We start from the raw sequence: 23,769 nt of genomic DNA on the forward strand, positions 1-23,769 counted from the left end.
CGGTACAGCAGGGCAGCCATGTTGCGTGTGAGCCGCAAGCTCGCCGCCGCCATTTCATGTAGGCCAAAGCGCACGTACCTAACTACTCCCTTTTCCGGGGTTCTATGACTCTGCACGTTTTTCCCGCCCTACTTTCTCCCGTCCCTCCGCGGCGTGGCCGCCCCTGATTGGGTGACGGCTCCCCCACCCTGTCCTCTCTATATAAGCTCCTGTCCCCTCGCAATAAACAGAGTTCTGGCTTTGACCGCTCTCCTGGCTCGGTGTTCTTTCTTTGTCCCCAGGGCCGAAGTGCAGAGGGGATCAGGCCAGCGACACTCATCATCCCGCTCAGCCCCACAAGAGGTTGTCGCCGGCTGGTCCGGCGTCCTCTTCCCGCCCTGTGTTGTTGGTCTCCGGTGGCGAGAGACCAACATATATTCATCAAGGATATTGGCCTGTAGTTTTCTATTTGTCTGGTTTGGGTATCAGGGTGATGTTTGCTTCATAGAATGGATTTGGGAGAATGGCCTCTGTTTCATTCTTTTGGAAGTTTGTAGAGAATTGGTATCAGTTCCTCTTTGAAGGTTTGGTAGAACTCTGCAGTGAACCTGTCTGGTCCTGGGCTTTTCTTTGTTGGGAGCCTTCTAATAACAGCTTCAATCTCTTATTGTTTTGGTCTGTTCAGATTTTCCATATCTTGTTGGCTCAGTTTTGGTACTTTGTATGCATCCGGAAATTTATCCATTTCCTCCAGATTTTCAAATTTGTTGACATATAGTTGTTTATAGTAGTCCCTAATGATTCCTTGTATATTGTACTAATTTCTCTGTGGTTAGGGACATGCCTTATGTTTCTTTTTATATATTTTTTTTTAAATTTTTTTAAAAAGATAACCAGTAAGGGGATCTTAACCCTTGACTTGGTGTTGTCAGCACCACATTTTTTAAAATTTTTTTTAAAAGATGACCAGTAAGGGGATCTTAACCCTTGACTTGGTGTTGTCAGCACCACGCTCAGCCAGTGAGCGAACCGGCCATCCCTATATGGGATCCGAACCCAGGGCCTTGGTGTTATCAGCACTGCACTCTCCCAAGTGAGCCACGGGCCGGCCCTCTTTTTATATTTTTATAGTTCCTAACATAATGCCATATACCAGGAAGGTATTTTTAAAATAATAATTGTTGATAACAGTGAAGACTTTGAGAAGATAATACTTCTTATTTAATTCTAAGTGCCACTTCAGCATACAAGTGTCAAGTCCTGTGGTAGGGTTTGTGGAAGGTGTGGCCAGCATGGACTTTGAGGGATTGTTTTTTTTGCCTACGTGTTTTATAGAAGCCTGGCCTTGACACTAAGTTCTGTATTTTTTTCTTTTCCTTAGTTGCTATTCATGATTCTGGTGTTTTATAAAACAGCAGCAAGAGCATTGTTTGTCCAGCAGTCACACATACATATATACTTGCCCATTTCTATCCTACGGTGAGCCTAATAGAGGGTAATACTCATCTTTCTTCATTTAGGTTAAGCATGGCTTCTTCATGGCTGTCTTACCCTCAGGTTCCCAACCTTTGAGGTACCAAAAGCACTCAACTGTGCCCTTCCATTTACATTTCCAGATTATTCCTTTAATGTCAACAGCTGTAGAAATCACTTTTGAATCATGGACTCACATCAGTGGGCATTAGAATGTTCCTTCTCAGTCTTCATTTTAAGATGAGGAAACCAACACTCAAAAGGTAAAGTGACTTACCCAGTGTGATACAGCTTCTTGTTGAGCCAGGACTGAAAGCTCAGTTCACTGGTTCTCAGTTTGGTGCTTTCTGCTGTGTCATCTACTTTCCCATGTATCTCTCAGATTGTTGAATCAATCTATGAGAGACTCCTTTTATCTTGCTTGAAATGGTATTTCTGTACTAGTCTCCTAGATTTTTATTTCATTTAAATACTGGTCTTTCCTTTCTTACAATATACATATTTTTAAATGGTTATGTGAGAAAAGTAATCTATTTTACATTTAAAAAGCTGTTTATCTTATTCTGTTGCTTATTTAGCTGAAGGACCTTAAAATATCTTAATTTCTCTGGGTCAGTTTTCCCCATCTACTTGTATAAAATGGGGATGATAATAAGACTTATCTTGCAGATTTTAAGACTAGAGAGAAGGTTCTGGCTGGTTAGTTCAGTTGGTTAGAGTGTGGTTCTGATAACACTGAGGTCCAGGGTTCAATCTCTGTTACCAGCCAGCTGCCCCTGCCGCCCAAAAGCCATTAGAGAGGAGTGTCTGGTACTTTCACTTTCCAATTAAATTGGATATTGCTAAACAATTGTTGCCATTAATACTATCATTGTTATCCCATGTTCATGTGTATGTATCCTTCATATGCAATGATTTTCAGTAAGATGCTGGTGGAGACACACCCTCCTAAGGAGGACAAATCAGAATCTCATGTGTGGTAGTAGTATGGGGAAGAGAGAAGGGCAATTATAGTTTAAAAAACTATTCAAGATTTTAATTTTATGTAAGTGGAAAATGAAAAAAATCACATTTACACAATAAAAATTACATAAAATAAGATTCATCACAATCTTTTTGGCTAATGGTGGTATGCAAAAGATTTTATCTAAGGCATACCAACTTGGCTGGATGGATGTTTGCACATGTGCTTGTACAAACACGATAGTTTTACATTTCTCTGAAAAGGGTATGGCTTAAAAATGGCTGAGAAACATTGTCACTATGTCTGAAATTTCAGTACTTTTTTGGTTAGCCCTAAGGTTAGTAGGGTCCACGCTACTGAGAGCTGAAAGTGTGGGTGTGAACAGTAGGGTTATGATAGAGGTAGGTTGGGGGTTGGTTGGGGAATCCGACCTGGAAGTGATAGAAAGTGGCCAGTGAGTTAGGTATATATAGGTCAAGGTGTGCGACAGAGCCTGGGCTTGAGCCAAGAAACTCCCTTAGGGAAGCCTCTAAATATAATTGCTTAACTATTTCTGTTAATTTAAAAAAAAAAAATTCTTATTGTGAAATAAAACAGATATAGAAAATAACACAAAAAATGTGTAACTTGATGAGTTATAAGGTGAGCATTCTTGTCATAACTACCAGGTCAAGAATTATAACCTTGCTAGTCATCCCAGAAACTTCCATGTGCCCTATACCAGTCATGGCTCTCCCCTTCCTTCCAAAAGTAATCATTTCCTTGTTGTTTCTTTATAATTTTTTCACCCAAATGTGAATCTTGCCTTGTGTTTTTTAAACTAGCTATATCGAAGCCTTTTCCTTACAGTTTATCTGTTGAAGAACTTAGGTCTTTTTACCTGTGGAGTTTCTCATAGTCTGGGAATTGCACATTCATGGGGCAGTTCAACATGGTCCTCTGTCCTCTGCATTTCCTGCAAATTGGCAGGAGGATGGAGGGTTCCTCAGACTGAGGTTAGTGCTATGTTCTTTCATCAGGAGATTCATGATTTTTGGTTTTTGCTTTTTTGTTATCTGATGTTAATGATCAATATTTAGATCCATGAGTTCATTAGTTTTTGCAAAATATTAGAATAGATATTCCAGTTCTACCATTTTGTTTTCATTTATTAATTGGAATAGTAAGAGATGTGTCCCCTCATCTACTGTTTGCTTCCTGAATAAATGGTAAAGTTCAAATAGGAAAGGCAAGATAAATCCTTATATTTACCTAGTGCTGTGGGTCAAATGTGTTCCCCGAAAGTTCATGTATTGGAAACTCTAATCCCCACTGTAACAGTGTTATAGAGGGTGGGAAATCCTATTATGGTGAGGACTGTACCCTCATGAATGGATTAATCCACTGATGATTGAATAGGTGGTCATGGGGATGATTAAGATTGCTTTATAAGGAGAGCAAGTAAGAAGCTTAGCTCTCTCTTGCTCAGGCCATTTGCCATGTTACACCCTGCATTGTTGTAGAGAATTACCAACCACAAGAAGACCCTCACCAGGTGTATGCTCTGAGGACTTTGGACTTCCCAATCTCAAAAACTGTAAGAAATAAGTTTTGTTTCTTTATAATTTACACAGTTTCAGGTATTCCGTTATAAGTGACAGAAACAAACTAATACATGTATTTTTTAGGGTAATTGCTTCAGGTGGTAGCTAGTTAATCTGTTAGTATTATGAACTTGTGGATTTAAATTTTTTTGTGAGTTTCAATCTGTTGCAATTCTTATTCTTATATGAACTTAAGTTGTCCTTTAGACAATGGGAATATCTTCAATTGGGCTCCTATGTCCTTTTCACATGACTTACAGTGGTTTTTGATAGCTTCCTTGCTATCATGTATGACAAGATGTTTCAGGCTCATTTTGTATTTCCGACTTTAGATCTGGAATCACCCATTTCTCCAAGAAGCCCTTCTGTTTAAACAATTTTTTAATGGGAAATGGTATTTCAGCACCCCAATCTAGGCACTAGTGATACTTATTCTCAATTTGCCATTGTTTTTAAGACTTTTCAGTGGACAGACCTAGGAAAATATATGTAAGAAGATAAAATATCTTATAAGTTAATACTAAAACTTCCAATTCAAATTCAAGATCAGTTTATATTTTGGGGTTCTTAATTTCTTCTGTATTACATCTGTATCTTCTTTTTTCATATTGAAAATATGATGATAGAATTAGTATTCCAATAATTACTAATTTGTTTTAATTCCATATTCACCTACAATAGTCTAGGCATAACAATGCTAATACCACCACTACCATTTTTTATTATTGAAAATAGTTTTAAAAGGTTTTTTTTTTTTTGCAGATGCTATTTGTATTCTCCCGGATTTTTTTTCATGGTTGCCCTATATATTGTCAGAGCATATAGTCATTACATAATATGCTCTCTCCTTCTTGGTCTTTACTTAGTCTTGGTTCTACTAGTAACTGTATATTTCATGCTCACCACCAGTCCTCATAATGGTATTTCTTTAGTCATTTTGGCTGTCTCAAGTTTTCTCTCAAATAGAGCCTTTAGGAAAGGCTGAAAGGAAAATGTCTTAATTTTCTTGCTTGTTCATTACATTTTGTCTGTGCTCTTTATATCTGAAGGTCAATTTTGCTGGGATGAAATCCTTGGCTCATTTTTCATTTTCTTGATTATCTTAAATCTGTAACTCATATTTTTTTTCTGGCAAAAACATTGCTGTTGAAAAGTCTGTTCGTTTTATTTTCATTATCTTACCAGTCATAGGATATTTTGGACTATATCCTAAAGGATTTTTTTTTAAGTCCAGCAATTTTACTAGGCCTTTCCTGTTGGTCATTTTGGGTTGATATTCTTAGGTATATGCCTGCTTTTTCAATGTATGGTTTCAAATCTTTTTTTAAATTGCATATAAGCATTCTTGGTTATGGTTTTTCACATTTGTGCTGTTCTGTTGCTTCATTCTTCTTCAGGCAATCCTATCATTTGATTTGCTTGTCATCAATATTTATCACTTTCTCTTGAATCCTGTTTAACTTTTTTTCTTTTTGAAAATTTTTTTAAATAAACAAATTTTTAGGTATAAGTTTAGAGTACTATAGCGATTTTGCAAAGATAGTACAGAGTTTTGGTATACCTTTCACCCAGTACTCCCTAATGATAACACGTTACATTAGCAACATACAAAATTAATTGACCAACATTGATATGTTACTATTAACTAAACTCCGGACTTTGTTCAGATTTCACTAATTCCTCCATTAGTGTCATTTTTCTGTTCCAGGATCCAGTACAGGATATCGCATTGCATTTAGTTCATTTCTTTTTCTTTTTTTAAAAAATTAAGATAATTGTAGAGTCACGTGCAGTTGTAAGATATAGTACAGATATCTCTTGTACACTTTATTCAGTTTCTCTTAATGGTGACATTTTGCAAAACTATTATATATTATCACAACCAGGTTATTGACATTGATATATTCCCCAGTTTCACTTGTATATTCATTTGTATATGTATGTGTGTGCATTAAGTTCTGTACAGTCAAGATATTGAACAGTTCCAACATCACAAGGATTCCTTGTGTTGCCTTTTTATAACCACAAACACATCCTTCCCTAACCACTGGCAACCACTAATCTTTCCTCCATTTCTAAAATTTTGTCATTTCAAAAATGTTATATATTAGAGCACAGCCTTGTAACACCAAGGTCAAGGGTTCAGATCCCTGTACTGGCCAGCCACACCCCAACCCCCAAAATGTTATATAAGTATGTAACTTTTTGGAAATGGCTTCTTTCATTCAGCATAATTTCCTGGAGACCCAATAATTTGTTCCTCTTTATTGCTGAGAAGTATTCCATGAGATGTATACACCACAGTTTTTATGTGAACTGAAGTTTTCATTTCTCTGGGATAAATGCCTACGAGTGTAATTGCTGGGTTACAAGGTAGAATAATTTTACACTTTCTTTCACATAATAGTCAGTGAAGCATCTGATGATTGTTATCATTTCTTCAACTATACTTTCACAGAATATTTAGCTCTGTATTGAGCATATAATAGTTAAAGGGTTGCTATGACTGAAGGAAATGAGGCCATAAGACATTAATTTGTTTAATATCTCAGAGAAAAAAATAAAACAAAATTAAAAAGCAGGGTATAAAATGAGGCACATAGAAAAAAATTTTTGCAATCACAGGGTTTATTTGAAAAAGTGGGAGAGAATAATAGTCTGGCAGAGGAAGGAAGAATAAGAAATTCATGTTTGTAGATGAAATTATTATGAAAGAAAGGGTAATAAAGATGACTTTTAAGGTGTACTTAACAGTTACATACTTGTATTTAACAATTATGTAGTTGTATTTTATTTAAAATAGATGTTAATGGGCCGGCCCGGTGGCGCACTGCGCTAGTGTGCCGCTTGGGAAGCGCGGCGGCGCTCCCGTCGAGGGTTCGGATCCCACATACAGACCGGTTCCCGCTCACTGGCTGAGCGAGGCGCGGGGACAACACCGAGGGTTGCGATCCCGTTGCCGGTCCCGGTCCGGTACGGGAGCAACACTGAAGGTTGCGAACCGTTGCCGGACACGGAAAAAGACAAAAAAAAAAAAAAAAAAAAAAATTGCCGGTCCCCGGTACGGGCGCGACACCGAGGGTTGCGATCCTGTTACCGGTCAGTAAAAAAAACAAAAAGGAAAAAAAAAAAAGAACAGTGTGTGACTACATGTCTACACTCAAGAGCCTTTTTGAAGACATCATCATACTGCACACTGTCTAACATATATCACTTACACAGTTTTCTTATTTTGCTTATGGATGATGTGGTTACCAATATAGGAGATGCCTGTGCCCATTTTACTATTCTTATGTTTTCTTTTCCTCTTTTCCCACAGAAATGCTGAGCCGATTATCAGGATTAGCAAATGTTGTTTTGCATGAATTATCAGGAGATGACACTGATCAGAATATGAGGGCTCCCTTAGACCCTGTGAGTAGCTCTGTTCTGAGTTAAACTGATGAGACATATATTCCCTGTTCTTCTGAGGAAAAGAATTTAAAATAGAAGGGTGTGAGCAGCCTCCCTTGTGCTAGATGGAAGCAAGGATTAAGAGAAATATTGAAACTTTATAAATGTTTCTTCTGCGGTAAGTTTGTAGCCTAAGAGCCACAGTGATGGGGACTAAGTCCTCAGAGATATTTGAAAGATCTTTCTTGTTTGTCCCCATGGGCCTTGTTTAGTGCCAGATTACTTTAAGTATTCCTCCTCATCTTCTAGTATATATTCCTGTTCCACAGAAAAGGTTTTAATGGGGGAAGGTAGAGCACCTTTTTGAGTTTGAGAATATCTGCTTGCTTTTATAAATTCATCTACCATTTCTCTTATAGTTTGTATTACATTTTCTGAAGGCCATGTAAGGAATCAATGGATGTTCTTTAGTTTTTTGAAAAGATAAGCAGTGATGCCTAGTGGTTAACAGAGGTTTATTAAAATACTCTCTTGATTTTAAAATTTGTGCTTTTCCACTTAATGGTTTGTGATCTTTGCTTTCCTTTATTTTTCTCTTTAGATAATAATACCTTAAATGAGATAATGTTTGTAAAATGCTTAACATTTATAAAATACCCAATACATTGTAATGGCTATGATAATTGTTATTGTTGGATCAGGGTTAGGTTAGAAAGATTCTTTAGTTAAAAATGGTATGAGTTGGACAAAAGATAAGATGAAGTTGGAATGAAGGAACTCTTGTTTGGAAGCTGAAATCTTTTCCCTGGTGCATTTGCAACTTTTTGTCTAAATACTAGGAATTACCGCAGGAATCTGACATGGAATTTAATAATAGAACACAAGAGGATGTTCTGGAGCGCTTGGCTTATGCAGAACAGTTGGTGGTGGAGCTAAAAGATGTTATTAGACAGAAGGATGCTCAACTGCAGCAGAAGGATGAAGCTCTGCAGGTACTAGTACTAGTGTTTTTGTCTTGTAGAGCATTTGATAAAGGACAGAAGCACCATTCACTTTGATTTTTCTGTTCATTTAGATTATTAGATTATCTGATTCTTATTTCCCTAATACTGTAACATGATGCCTGTTGAAAATAACGTTTGTTATGAACTAGATAAGTGGTGAATAAACATTTATGTATTTACCATCATTGTTCTCTGGCAGGAAGAAAGAAAAGCTGCTGATAACAAAATAAAAAAACTAAAACTTCATGCTAAAGCCAAGTTAACTTCTTTGAATAAACACATAGAAGAAATGAAGGCACAAGGAGGGACTGTTCTGCCTACAGAACCTCAGTCAGAGGAGCAACTCTCCAAGGTATGGTGACTGGGTATAATATATATTTTCTGAGTCGAAAAAACCTCCCAATATAACAGATCTTCACTAATCACAAACATTTATGATGCTAAAATAATACAGCACTAAATGCTGTCCTTTCATGTTGAGCTTGTAATCAAGCTAGACTATAGGCCACACACAGGAAAAAGAAAAGGACTACAGAAAACATGGACATGAAATGCCAGTTGTGACCTAGACTTTCAGAGAATTAAAAATGGCTAACAGAGAGAAATAAGTACTAAAGTGAAGCACTTAGGAGAGACACCATACCTTTTGGAGGAGTTTCATCATTGGTTAAAAGATCAAACTAAGATTTCTTCTAGCTCCTTTAATTCAATGTCTTAATACAGAATATTCTATGTCCTCATATAACCACATAGTAGTAGGTTAACGTTTCATGAATTGTGGGCTAAATGAGATAAAATACCTTGGACTCCTTATAAAGGAGCTTCTCTAGGTGTATGACTGCCACCAACAAAGCAATTTAAAGTTGGGGATACAGAGAGGAGTAAGGAAAGAATTGCCTTTTGAGGAGTACTGCATCATCCCAGTATTCATTTTCATTATCGTTCCTCTATGGTTAATCCCCAAATATTCATGTTCAACCAGCTTATTTAGAGAGCAAGAAACTTCAGTTTTATAGAGAGTTTGATATAAATTATATGGAGGCAGGCATATCATTAGTGCACACTATAATTACAGAATTAGCCTATACTTCACCCTGCATAAGAAATCTTTTTATTTTCTTAATTTCATTCTGTTTTGCCCTCTCACCCACTAGTATGCTTATTCTCAGTGTTCTTAGTTCTTAGGGAAAAGGTTTTATTCAATTCTCTAGGTACAACCCTTTGGGATCACTAGTAACCTGATAAGTCTTTCCCTTCTGGGGCTAATGCTCAGAGGACATTACTTTCTCTGAATTGATAGTCTTATTTAACTTCTAAAAGGTTATTTTAAAGCTTTTCTCAATCTTCTCAAATAATTTTTTATATTGATTCTTCTTTTCTTACTTTTTGCTTTTCCCTCTGACAATTCTCTTTCCCTGTGGTGGCACCAATCTCTTTCTTCCCATGTTGCTTTATTTCTTTTAAATTTCTCTCAGCTATGTTGTTAGATTTTTTAATTATCCATTTTATATCCTGCTTTTAAATTTTGTTTTATTTTTAGCTCTGAGATCTTAAAGAAATTAATGTCTTATGGCCTCATTTCCTATCTCTGTTAAATAAATGATTTGTAAGTTCTGGCATTTAATCACAGCAACCCTTTAACTATTATACGCTCAATACAAAGCTAAATATTCTGTGAAAGTATAGTTGAAGAAATCATAGCAATCATCAGATGCTTCACTGACTATTATGTGAAAGAAAGTGTAAAATTATTCTGTGTAGTTCCAGTAAGCAGTACTAGGTTCATTTGGGGTGTGAATTTAATAGGGAGGCAAAATCTGGTTCAGTCTAAGGAAGAGCTTTTGGGAAAAAACCAGACTTTTGAAAGATTTGGACTTCCCCTCACCAGCTCTTCTCTGATGTTTTGCCCCTGACTTAACAGCAGCTGTAGTTTCCTGCACTCTGTCCTTGATTCTTCAAGGCAATAAGACTGTAAGTTTTTGATTAAGGTTTAGACCTGCATGGTGCCAACTAGTTTTGCCCTCATACTAAAAGCTGTCAAAATGGGAAATTCGGTGCCATTTTTTCCAAGTATCAATTCCCCTTCAGTATCTTCCTGCTTTTGGTTGCTGTCTGGTATTTTCAGATAGCTTTTTTCTGTATTGTCCAGAGTGTATAGCTGTTATCTGAGGGAAAGTAGGTCTAATAGGCCCTACTTGGCTGTACTGAAACCAGAAAACTCTAAGATTCCTGATTTCTTGTGTCAGCTGGGGTTTTTTGCTCCCATAAGTTTAATAAAACTATAATTGAATGATTGTAAAGGGCAAATCAGAGCAAAAGATCAAATATATATTAATTGTAATTCTTTTAAGTAAATGACTGTATCTCCTGCATTTTCAGCATGACAAGAGTTCTACAGAGGAAGAGATGGAAGTAGAAAAGATAAAACATAAACTCCAGGAGAAGGAGGAAGTAATTAGCAGTTTGCAGGCCCAACTTACACAGGCACAGGCAGAGCAAGCTGCACAGGTAGGGGTAATCATTAGGTTAACGAATCTCTAAAGCCCAGTGGATTATTATGACAAGTGCATTTTCCTAGATGCCCAATGGATATTTATCTATGTACCTAGCAGTCTCCCTCCTCCCAACCCCCTTCCCTCCTTCCTTCCTAAGTCTAGTAATTTTATTAGAATATACATTGGTATTTATCATTCTTGGTTGATATTTGTAGATACCTCATTTAAAACATTTTTTAAGTTTCTTTGTTTTCTTATTACACTTATGGCATTCTATTTTGTATTTGCTTTTTTGTGTTCCTTCTTGTTTTGTCTTCTCTTCTGAAGTGATTTTTTCTTGTATATTGAATTATTCATGATTTCTATCACTTCGTTTCTGAGTTTTTCTAATAGTGATTTATGTTTTTCTTTCAAGTCTTGTATAATTTTCTCAAATTTTTTTAGCTCTTTGAAATAGCCTACAATTTCTATTTATTTTTTCAGCATGCCTCTGGTATACTTTTATTGCCTGTAAGTATATTATCCTGGCCTTTGGGTTTTTTTTGTTTTTTAATAGTAATTTCATATGGGATTTGAACTTAATCTTTTTTTGCTCCTTATTTTTATTTATTTATTTATTTATTTTATTTATTTTTTTAAAGATGACTGGTAAGGGGATCCTAACCCTTGACTTGGTGTTGTCAGCACCATGCTCTCCCAAGTGAGCTAACCAGCCATCCCTATATAGGGATCCGAACCCGTGGCCTCGGTGTTATCAGCACCGCACTCTCCCAAGTGAGCCACGGGCCGGCCCTGCTCCTTATTCTTGTGCAGTAGTTTTCCTGAATTTTTCAAAAATTAAAAAAAAAAAAAAGGAAAACTTTTCTTACTTAACACACTTCCCTCTTCTATTGTTTTTATGTTGTATTCAAAGAGATGGGAACTGGATTTCTTAGATTTTTTTGGCTTTTTCTCCTTGCCCTTCACTTTGGTCTATACCACCACTGTCTAATAGTAATAGTTTCACTTGTAATCATCAAAAACTGGAAACAATTCACATGTCCATCTACAGGTGAATATTTAAACAAACTGGTATATCCACATAATGGAGTAGTTCTTAGAAATAAAAAGGAAGATATCCATATGCAGAAGAATGGATATCCATATGTGGAAGAATGAAAGTAGATATGCACCTCTCACCATATATTAAAATCAACTCAAAATGCATTAAAGACTTAAGTATAAGACCTGAAACTGTAAAATTACTAAGGGAAAATATAGGTGAAACACTTCAGGAATTAGGTCTGGGCACAGACTTTATGAACATGAGCCCGAAGGCACAAGCAGCAAAAGAAAAACAAATGGGACTACATCAAACTAAAAAGCTTCTGCACAGCAAAGGAAACAATCAACAGAGTGAAACGATAACCTACAGAGTGGAAGAAAATTTTTGCTAACTATGCATCAGACAAGGGACTAATATCCATAATATACAAGGAAGACAAGCAATTACACAGTAAAAAAAACAAATAACACAATTTAAAAATAGGCAAAGGAGCTAAATAGACATTTTTTAAAAGAAGACATACAAATGGCCAATAGGTACATGGAAAAATGCTCAACATCACTAGTCATCAGGGAAATGCAAATTAAAACTACATTGAGATACCATCTCACCCCAGTTAAACTATAATCAAAAAGATGGTGAATAACAAATGCTGGTGAGGGTGTGGAGAGAAGGGAACACTCCTGCACTATTGGTGGGACTGTAAATTAGTACAACCACTATGGAAAACAGCATGGAAATTCCTGAAACAACTACAGATAGATCTTCCATACGACCCTGCAATCCCACTTCTGGGTATATACCCAGAGGAATGGAAATCATCATGTCAAAGGGATACCTGCACTCCCATGTTCATCGTAGCTTTATTAACAATAGCTAAGACATGGAACCAACCTAAATGTCCATTGATGGATGATTGGGTAAGGAAAATGTATATATACACCATGGAATACTACTCTGCCATAAAAAAGAATGAAATTCTCCCATTTGCAATGACATGGATGACCCTGGAGAAACTTATGTTGAGTGAAATAAGCATAGCAAAGAGGGATAAATACCACATGTACTCACTCATAAGTGGTAGCTAAGAGAGAAAGAAGGAAGGAAAGAAAGTACACAATGGTGCATTGGACTTGCAGAGGGAGAGAACATACCTCAGGATACACAGTGGGGTGGGGGGGAATGGGGAGGGGGAGGGAGGGAGGTGGGAGATAATTGGGTGGGGGACATGGGGTACAAACACAATTTGTGTTAAGGTGCGTGCTGCCAATATGGATCTGGCCTTCACATCTTGTGCACGAGGGATGACAATCAGCTTCGTATCTCATGAATATTCATAACCAATAAAAAAAATAGGTGGAATAGAAAAAGAAAAAGAAAAAAAGGAAGAAACTATAGAGTAGTAGAATGCTTTTATTTTAAACTTAAAAATGTTTCTATACTTATTTTTTGAACTAGAAAAAAAATTCAGTTATAGTTGAAATAATAATAAATGTTTATATTTCAGTTTCATACTTCAAAAAGTCCATGGAAAGATTTGTATGATATTTCAATTTTGTTTTTCCATGAACATTTCGAAGTATGCTCATAGGGGTATAGAAAAAAGATCATTCATATCGAATCAACCCATTGATACCAACTATATGTATGTACCATTGTTACTTGCACAACACCTCAACAATATCTTATTTGATGCAATAGGAAAAGTGAAATGAAGTTATTCCAAAACAAAGTTGTGTTTAATGGAAAAATAACTTATACTTCAGTTTTTAAATTTAAATCAATTAAAATTAAATAATATTAAAATTAAATTTTTCTTTCTCAGTAGGCATATTTCAAGTGCTCTGTAGTCCCATAGTTGATGCTGAATTGCTAGTTGATACTGAATTATACAGAATATGCATAAACCTTTTTCTTCAGTCTGTTATTTCTATTCAGCTTAATTTTTATTTTAATCCTAGCAGTTTCTTCTTAGTGCAGGACCCTGTCTTAGAAGGGAGCCTTGGGCCTGCCCGGTGGCGCACTGGAGAGTGTGCCGGCGCTCCCGCTGAGGGTTCAGATCCCACGTGGAGACCGGTTCCCGCTCTCTGGCTGAGCGCGTTGCGGGCGCAGCACCGAGGGTGGCGATCCCGTTGCCGGTCCCCGGTATGGGCGTGACACCGAGGGTTGCGATCCTGTTACCGGTTCTGGCTGAGCGCGTTGCGGGCGCAGCACCGAGGGTTGCGATCCCGTTGCCGGTCCCCGGTATGGGCGTGACACCGAGGGTTGCGATCCTGTTACCGGTCAGTGAAAGAAGACAAAAAGGAAAAAAAAAAAAAAAAGAAGGGAGCCTTGATGAGTCAGTTTTGACAGTTCAGACAGGCTAGATTGCTCTAGCCCTTTTAGTCCTCCTTACTGCAGACCTCTTACCTTTACCCAGGGCTGGAGAATGGGAAAGCCTTGCTGCTGTTCTAAAATTGGCCGACTCTGCATTTCCAACAAATACTTATTGGCTATTTTGGGGTTTTTCTATTCTCAGGGTCATCAGATGTCACTGCGTTGCTGTCTCCTTCTTCTTACACAGACTCTAATACCATGCAGGTCTTCTGGTTTCTGGTGGTTTGCCCTTACTTGCTTATATTTTAGGATTTATTGAACTGTCTTCCAAATTTCACTGTAAATATTGATCAAGGTTTTTTAGTTTTACTATTTAGTTGTGCTTTCTTTCTATGTGAGGATTCAGAGAAATTGAAAAATTACTGCTACTGCTTCTTTCTGTCTTCTGACAAATTTTGTTAGTTACTTTTTGAAAACCACAGTACATATGATTCCCTTTTGTTAAGAGAGATTGGGAGAAAATATGGTAGGTATGGAGGGAAAATGAGAAAGGCAAGTCAAAGAATTAAGAATGTTACTTCTTTTGCTTAAATAAATACTCTTTTCCTTCTGTGTTTTCAGTTTGATAAGAGTTCTACAGAAATGAAAGAATTTGTAATGATGAAGCAACAGCTCCAGGAGAAGGAGGAACTCATTAGCACTTTGCGAGCCCAGCTCAGCCAGACGCAGGCAGAACAAGCTGCACAGGTAGGGGTGGAAGTTACCTAGTAAACATTAGGATAAAGAATCATGAAGTCTTGTGGATTATTACATGGCAAGCCAATTCAAACAATCGCTTTTTAAAATCTTAGTAGATGAAAGTATAGCAGCTAGAGTATTGTAGTAAAAATTAGAAGGGTGTGGTAGTAGAAGAAATTGAAAGTAGTGTGATTATTTAAGTGTATCATTAGGGAACACTAGAAAACCTCAAAAAGTGTTATCTACTTTGATGAATTTATGATAGACTAATGATGGATGTTTCTTAGTTCTACAGATCCAGAAACTTATTTTAGTAGAACACAAGAGTTAGTCTCTTAGGAATGGGCTCAGGCTGAGTTCAAAAGGGAGTGATAGATAAACCAAAAGAAATATGAATAATTAGGTCCATTCTTTCCCTAAAATAAAATCTTAATAGGAAGATAAATTATAATCAGAAGATTACTTAGCATGTAGTGAGAAAGTGGTGTAGATTACGTGATTCAGTGTTAAATGGCACCAGTATGTAACATTCTTCTTTATATTTATTTCTGCAACCAGGACCAGACTGTTTGTACTGGCATCTTCAACTCTTCCTATTTTTCTAAATTTCCTGGTTTATCATCCAATCCCATATTTTTCCTTTGGAAATGCTTTTGAATCATACAGCATTTTTTCCCTGAAGAACCTTGGCACATAGCTAATTTTATCCTTCAGGTGTTTACTTTATTGATAGTATATATTGTTAGTGGTGCCTTCTGTCTATAGATGGCCTACTGCTATGTGTGCAGTTAAAATGGTATATGCAAAATCCTTAATTTTACCTGTTATCTTTTATTGTGTCATTTCTATGTGCAACTATTGTATATAGTGTAGGATGGAGAAATGCAAAACATGGTTTTTACCTATGAGTTGCTTAAAATATGGAAAGCCAAGATATATAAATAGGTAATAGATCCATCATAATGCAAGCCATTTCAAATAAGTGCCAAAGCAAGCAGCAGTACAAACAAAAATGTTTTGAGAGGTAAAAGAGGTTACTGTGAATGTGACAGGGAAAGTTACATGGAAAAGTTGAGATTTAGGCAAAACCATGATGGATAGATATATTCTAGACAAGCCGTGGTAAGGTATTCCAATAGGGGAGGATGGTGTGAATGAAGTCTCAGAGAAGAAAAATAATATGGTATGTACACTTATGGGAAAGGAGTTAGATGTGTTTGGCTAGCAAAAGACTCCAGTGCCTACACACTTCAAACACAGGATTCCAAATTCATAGTGAGGTCAGAATTCAGATAAATCAAAAATTATGAGGATTTTTTCTCCTACCAAGAAGGAGAGCCAAGTTGGTGTCAATTCAAGGTGTCACAAACTGAGAAATCTGCATTAGTTGAAGGACCAATGCAAGATGGGCAAGCTAAGGGCTGGTCAGCATGCTCAACTATAGATCTTAAGGAAACGGTTAAGTAGGCATGCATGTGTGCATGCATACACACACGATCTAAAAACAAAACAAAAACACTGATACTGAGCAGTTCACAATCAGTTCATTTATTTACATTGCAGTCTGTTGAAAACCAGTTACAAATGAGCATGATCTAGAAGCCTGCAAGTAATGACAGCTGAAAATAGCTGTCTGGAGAGGTGGCATGGGTTTGGAAGCACAACAAATTCTTTAGTAGAACCAATTCTTTGAAAATAAGACTAGAAAGATAGATTTGTATTTCTAGTAGTAGAGAATCTTGAATTAAAGATACATTTGCTTGAATTTTCACTTATTGGCCATGAGAATTTCATTGAAAGTTTTTGAGCATGAGTGTGGTATTGAAAGAAGTGTGTAGGGTTTAACTGAAGTCTAACTTCACTTTGTAGGTTTAATATTGTAATCTTAGAACTTTAAAAAAATACACTTTTGTATATTTGAAATATTTCTAGTAACCATGAAAATAAAATTTTTAATCAAAATGTATATTTAGGCTGACTTCTGGATTTAATAATAATATGCTTTCTCTCACATTTTGAAGTTACCGTCAGGCCTCTGTTCCAACATTCTCATCCTTGACATTCAAAATTTAATTTGAAAATGCTACTGTCTATCAGTTCTCAATGTCTTCTTTGGAGAGCAGTCTGTGAGTTTTGTTTTGTAATATATGGGGAGTGTAACTTGTATAGTTTCTCTGGTGTGTGTCTTCAGTTGAGTTCCATGCAGCAGGTGGTTCGAGAGAAAGATGCCCGCTTTGAAACACAAGTTCGTCTTCATGAAGATGAGCTTCTTCAGTTAGTAACCCAGGCAGATGTGGAAACAGAGATGCAACAGGTGTGTTGCTAAAACTTAGTAGAATGACTATGATTTTGGTTAACTTTTAATGAAATCATCAGAGCCACTTTTCTACCCTTACCCACTGCTCTTCACTTGGTCTTAGCGTGCTCCTTATTGGCTTCTTTTGGTGTTCTTGTCTTCTGTTGCATATTATTTATTTATTTATTCTTATCCTTAGTTTGCCTTTTATCCCTCTAATCAGATTGTTGGTACTTAAAAGCTGAGTTTAATTGGTGAATGTATGTGGTAGTCAGAAATTAGTTTTTCTTTAGTTTGCTGATTGTAGCTACCTTCGTGCATTAAAAACCTGATCCAAAGCTTCAAATCAATGAAGTCAGTTTTAAACTTTCAAAAAATTATAGAGATGAAAAGAAGTGATTTTGAAGCCATGCAGTCTTTTATTAAATCAGTAATTCTTTTTTTAAAAAATTCATTAGGTAGATTTTGAGAATTGACTTCATTGTATTTGAGTTTACCATCTACTAATTCAAGGGTGTTTGTTTTTACTTAGAGTGTAGTACAGTGCAGTACTGAAAGGCACTTCAGTGGTACTTTGATCTGTTTAAATATTTTTGAGTGTAAACTTCTTCCAGGTCCTAAGCAATCCTTAAGAATGCACCACTAGATAAACTTTAGAATACAGTACTTTGTTAAGTAGAATATTAGTTGTATATGTGTATCATTGATTTATTTGTTCAGCAAGTGTTTTTCAAGTACCTGCCCTGTGCATGAAACCAGGAGAAGAGAAATGTTTTTTGCTTGCAGAGAATGTTCTCTTTAGTGGGTGAGATAGACCTGTACCTATATTTTATAGGTATAGGACATTAACTATATGATTTTGAAGTGGATACATGTCATTTTTCTCTATTTGTTAAGAAGTCTCCCTAATTCAGGGACTTGCTCGCATCTGGGTTTGGCTGTTGTCAGTGCTCTGGAGAAGACATTTTTGGTGATTCTTTGTTGCTGCTGGATGAGGAGCATGGCATGTTGGTGTCCCACTCTTTAATCTGTCATCTTCAATACCCCAAAATTTAAATACACAACCTATATGATATTTTGAAAGATAAGCAAATAATAGTGCTCATCTGTTAGTATATTATATCTAAAACATTTTCTCAGAAATTGAGGATGCTGCAGAGGAAGCTTGAAGAATATGAAGAAGCTTTGTTGGGCCGTGCTCAGGTTGTGGACTTGCTGCAACAGGAGCTGACTGCTGCCGAACAGAGGAACCAGGTACTGCCTTAGGATCTTTACCGCCTGCCTTGGGAGTATTCATTTCCACTTTAGTTTGCCAGGCAGTGGGTATAAAAGCCTATTATAAGTCTTCGGAGAATTGATGCTATTTCTTCATTCTTTCAACAAGTACCCTGTGCTTAAGCGGTGGTGATAAAATGATGAGCAAAACACAGTTCCTTCCCTCATGGAACCTACATTTCACATATTTATTGTTGCTCTTTTCCTTTGTCATTTTAGGCATAGGGTCCTAGTTTCTCTTAGAATGTCATATTTTCCTCTAGTGGGTTTCTTTTCCATCACTTTACCCCTTCTCTATTGAATGGTTTTTGTGCTTTATGTACTGTCCCTTCTTTGCTTGTTTCTGTCAGTTGACTTCCTATTGGATTGAAATGATCTCATTATGCAATATTCCCTTGAACATAAAGGTGCTCAGGGATGCTGATGTTCTAATATCTTAAAACTCAAAAATCCCATTCCCTGACTATAACCCATTCTATCATTTCCTTTTTCATACTGTCTGATTTTCATTCCCATTGAGATCACATGATCTTTCTACTTAGTTCCTCCAATATGTTACTTTTTCCTTGGCCTCACTCCTTTCCCTGTCCTTTAAGGACCCAGCCCTTGGATTCCCTGTGTCCCCTGTTCTTTTGCATCAGAGTAGCCAAATCCTAATGCAGAATTAGTGCTATAGTCCACATTCTCTTATTGTTCTTCTGGGTGCTGAGTGCTGCTGGAGAAAGTCAGCTATCTCCTCTCTTCTTAGTTTTCAACTCTCCTTGAGAAAGGCTTTTTCTATAGCATAGAAACATGTTCCTATTTATTCCATCCTCACAAAATCCATACCCTGATCCCAAGACATGTCTCTGGCTGTCATCAGATAATCAGGTTCAAGTCCCAGTTGTGCCACTTACTATATAGTTACCCCCTAGATAGTTACATGTATATGACTGTTGGCAAATTATGTATTAGTTAGCAGTACTATGAATCCTTATAACAACATCCCTTTGCAATAGATACCATTATTATCACCATTTCACAGATGAAGAAACTCAGGTATAGAGAATTCATACATACCCAGGTTGATTTGGTAGGCTTCAGATTTTTCATCAATAAAACAGGGGTAATAGTATTTATATCATGGGTATGTCATAGGATCACATGAACTAGTATATAAAAGTACTTAATACAGTGTTTGGCACATAGTAACAACACAGTATGATAGCTAAAATTACTATAACTCTACCGAAATCATCCTAGATAGTCATGAAACACTTTTGCATTGTCAAATCTAATTGACATTTTCTAATTCTTTTGAACCTTTCTGCTGTATTTGTTACTGTTGATCACTCATTCCTTGAAGCTTTCCATTCCCTTGACTATTAGAACATTGCATTCTCTTAGTTCTCTTTCTACAACTCCGGGGCTTTTCTTTTATTTTTACTTCATAGACTTCTCTTCTTGCTCATTAACAATGTTTTCCAATGTACCAGCCCCAGCCCAGTATTCTCACCATATACACTCTCTCATATTCTCTTGTGATAGATATGAGACTCCATCCCCACAGCCACTAATGTGTCTCAAATATTTATCTCCCCAGTGCATTTGGTATATATCCAGTTTCCTACTGATATATGGTTATCCCACAAGCACCTCAACAAGGGCCGGCCCCTGGCTCACTCGGGAGAGTGCGGTGCTGATAACACCAGGGCCACGGGTTCGGATCCCATATAGGGATGGCCGGTTCACTCACTGGCTGAGTGTGGTGCTGACAACACCAAGTCAAGGGTTAAGATCCCCTTATCGGTCATCTTTTTTTAAAAAAAAAAAAAAAGCACCTCAACAAGTCAAAAACAAATCTTATCTTCCCTCCTTAAAATCTATTATATTTACTGTATTTTCTCTCTATTAATGGACCATTCACTCAAATGTGTGAATAAAACTTGTTAGACTTTCTTGTTTCCTCCATATTTTTTAATCCCCTATAGTTAATTACTTATCAAATTCTGCTGATTTTATCTCTTAGATAATTCTTGAATCTGTCCTCTCTACTATTAGTACCATAGTTCTGGCTCAGGACATCTTTGCATAGAGAGTGCTTCCTGACAAGTTTTTCTCTGCCTCCGTTCTTCCTCCCATCCCCCAATATATCCTCTATATGGCAATCAAAGGGATGTTTCCAAAAATTATATCTGATCAAGGATCATCATTACTTAAAAAAACAAATTTCAAGCCTCTTAACAATATGGTATATAAAAATCTTTGTGTTTGGCTTATGATTATTTTTCTGGCCTCATCTCCTGCCTTTTCTTGATAGAGCTTTACCCACTAACAACTCCATACTATATAGATGACCATGTTTTTTTCTTAACCTCTATGCTTTTCTTGGCCAGTTTCTCTGCCTAAAGTACTCTTTTTAATGCTTATTTGCCTGGCTGATTCTTCATTATTTAAATCTTGGATTAGGTGGCCTTTCTTTTAGGAAGGCCACCCTAACCATCCTTCTTCTCTCCTCCTGTTAATACTTTGTATCTCTCTCATGACCTCTATCACTGTACTTATCTGTTTCAGTGTGCCTGAACTCTGAGTTCCTTGAGGGCAGGGACTGGATTTGTTCGTTCATTCAGTATAGTATTTATTGACTACCATTCTGTGTCATATACTGTGCTAGGTGCTAGAGAACAATAAGGATAGAAAAGACACTTATATCCCTTCCCTTATGGAACTTACTTTCTAATGGGAGAGACAGAATTTAAAAGATAATGACACAAATAAGTATATATGAGTACAAACTGTCAAAATATCAAGAAGCAAAACTGTAAGGTGTTATGCAACTGTATGTTTCGTCCTGAGTGCCTAGCTCCATCCTTCTCCTAGAAGAGTCACTTCACTATGCTACTGAAATGAAAGAATGTATATACGGCTCATGAAGATTGTCTTTTTTCTTAGATTCTTTCTCATCAGTTACAGAAGATGGAAACTGAGTATAATACCTTAAGGAACACTGTGGAAACAGAAAGACAGGAGTCCAAGATACAGATGGAAAAGATGGAACTTGAAGTGGCAGAGAGAAAATTATCTCTCCACAACCTGCAGGAGGAAATGCGTCATCTTTTGGAACAGTTTGAGCAAGCAGGCCAGGCCCAGGCTGAACTAGAGTGTCGATACAGTGCTTTAGAGCAGAAGCACAAAGCAGAAATGGAAGAGAATACTTCTCGCATTTTGAGCCTTCAAAAGACTGAACAAGAGCTGCAGTCTGCCTGTGATGCTCTAAAGGATCACAATTCAAAGCTTCTCCAAGATAAGGATGAACAGGCAGTTCAGTCGGCCCAGGCCATTCAACAGCTGGAAGGTTAGCATTTGATTGCTTTTGAAGCCCACATCTCTAGAACCTGAGTGCCTCCTACTTCCTATCTTCAGGGATCTGTTAGTGGCATCGTTTGCACAAACCAGTTGAATCAATAGAAGGATTAAGAAAGGCATCTCTTCTGAACTCTGTTGCATTTTTCCTGCCTCTGACTGAAGTTATAATGTCTTAATATTATAATTATCATTATAGAACTAAAAACTGATCGTAGTGATATTCCATATATCAAGTAAAATGCTATGTGAGACATGACTCTGGTCTAAAGGTTTCAGTGACTATAGGACTTGAATTTGTGGAAAATTCGGGCCAGAACTGGGTGCATAGATAGGAAGACTGAATTTCATGGAGTCATCCTTAAATCTAAAGATGGGTCTCAATTTTTTTCTTATAGGTGAAACTTTCCTTTTAAAGAAAACTTATCCATTAAGACGGTGTAAGGAAAATTTTTTTTAAATGTGTTATAAAAGCAATACATGCCTCTAAAAATTGACTATTTTAGAAGTTTATTAATTAAAAAGTGAAACTCCCTCAATACCAATACTCCATCTCACCAGTGAGTCCTCTTCCCAAATTATAACCTCTGCTAAGCAATTGGCATATATGTAAAGGAAAGATATTAGAATTAAGTTAAAAATATGTATTGAATAACTGACCATTAACCAGAAAGCCCTGAGGGGTGTTACACAAGAACAAAGTGTTACGTGAGCAAGCTGTCCTCTTAACTGAACCATGTTCATGTTTAAAAACCATGCTATATGGAATCTGGTGGGGGCCCTAACACTTAAGTGGAGAGTAAAGAAAATAAAATAAAAACCACTAAAGCCATTTTCAAGGGGGAAAGGAAGAATGACATTTTAAAACGCCTAGGGTTATTTTATTTTATCTTTGAAGTAAGTGGTTTACTGAGGTGGCATTTTGTCCTTGAGAGCATTTATTTATTTATTTTTTCAATTTTTTTTCTTTAAAGTTTTAATTAATTAATTAATTTATTTATTTAAACATTTAAAAATTTTACTTCTCAATATACATTGTAGTTGGTTTTCATGCCCCTTTACCCGTTCCCCTTAAGAGCATTTAAAGAGTTGAAAAAAAACTGTTGTCATTGGCATCATAATTTTAACTAAGGTAACTGAACTAGTAAACACTATAGATATATCCTTAGAAGATAATTCACTAAGTTTCAAACTTGAAGCAGATATTACTTCTATTTATTTGTTTTCTTTTCCTTAGATCAACTCCAGCAAAAATCCAAAGAAATTAGCCAATTTCTAAATAAACCAACCTTGCAAAAACATGAAACAGCATCTCAGACTTCTTTCCCAGATGTTTGTAATGAGGGCACACAGGTAATTAAATATGAACCTCTTATGCATATGATCTATTTGTCTTTGCTGTATCTACAAGGGTACTTCAAAAAGTTCACGGAAAGATTTGTATTATCTGGCTTGCTGGTTAGCCTACTTGGGAGAGTGTGGTGCTGGTAACACCAAGGTTTGTATCCTGGTACCAACCAGTTGCCAAAAACCAAAAATCAACAATGAAGATGACTCATATTATCTTTCAATTTTATATTTTCGTGAACTTTTTGAAGTACCCTCATATACTAGGATGCTCTAATGAGGATTTATTCCAGAAAACACTATAAACCCATAAAGCACTTCACTGTCTGATAAAATGCATATTGGGAACGATTCTATTTGAAGGAAATCATGAAAGGTATTAATGCAATGTCTCAATGAATAATGAGAAAGTAATAGATGACAAGCACCAGGATCTCAGGAGCCTTTCTGATTCTAAGGTCATAAAAGTCTGTATTGGAGACAAATCATTACTTTTGCTTTATAATCAATTTTCCCAGT

General features: G+C 36.6%; 1 protein-coding gene across 5 annotated transcripts in view; it reads left to right on the top strand.

Moving 5' to 3' along the window:
* Positions 1 to 7,320: 7,320 nt before the first annotated feature.
* The window catches only part of GOLGB1 (golgin B1), a 77,871-nt gene continuing 61,422 nt past the window's right edge, over positions 7,321 to 23,769 (top strand). For 2 of the 5 annotated variants that reach the window (XM_008564858.1, XM_008564863.1), the window contains exons 1-8: positions 7,321 to 7,413; positions 8,232 to 8,384; positions 8,596 to 8,748; positions 10,776 to 10,904; positions 14,874 to 14,999; positions 18,427 to 18,540; positions 21,493 to 21,895; positions 23,141 to 23,256. In XM_008564858.1, coding sequence (XP_008563080.1) covers positions 7,321 to 7,413; positions 8,232 to 8,384; positions 8,596 to 8,748; positions 10,776 to 10,904; positions 14,874 to 14,999; positions 18,427 to 18,540; positions 21,493 to 21,895; positions 23,141 to 23,256 — 1,287 coding nt within the window. Of the gene's footprint in view, positions 7,414 to 8,231; positions 8,385 to 8,595; positions 8,749 to 10,775; positions 10,905 to 14,873; positions 15,000 to 17,196; positions 17,305 to 18,426; positions 18,541 to 21,492; positions 21,896 to 23,140; positions 23,257 to 23,769 lie in introns of all 5 variants that reach the window. The other 3 variants (XM_008564843.1, XM_008564851.1, XM_008564866.1) reach the window with 3 other exon arrangements.

The sequence above is a fragment of the Galeopterus variegatus genome, unplaced genomic scaffold, assembly GCF_000696425.1.
Source record: "Galeopterus variegatus unplaced genomic scaffold, G_variegatus-3.0.2 Scaffold192, whole genome shotgun sequence".
NCBI classification, from domain to species: Eukaryota; Metazoa; Chordata; class Mammalia; order Dermoptera; family Cynocephalidae; genus Galeopterus; species Galeopterus variegatus.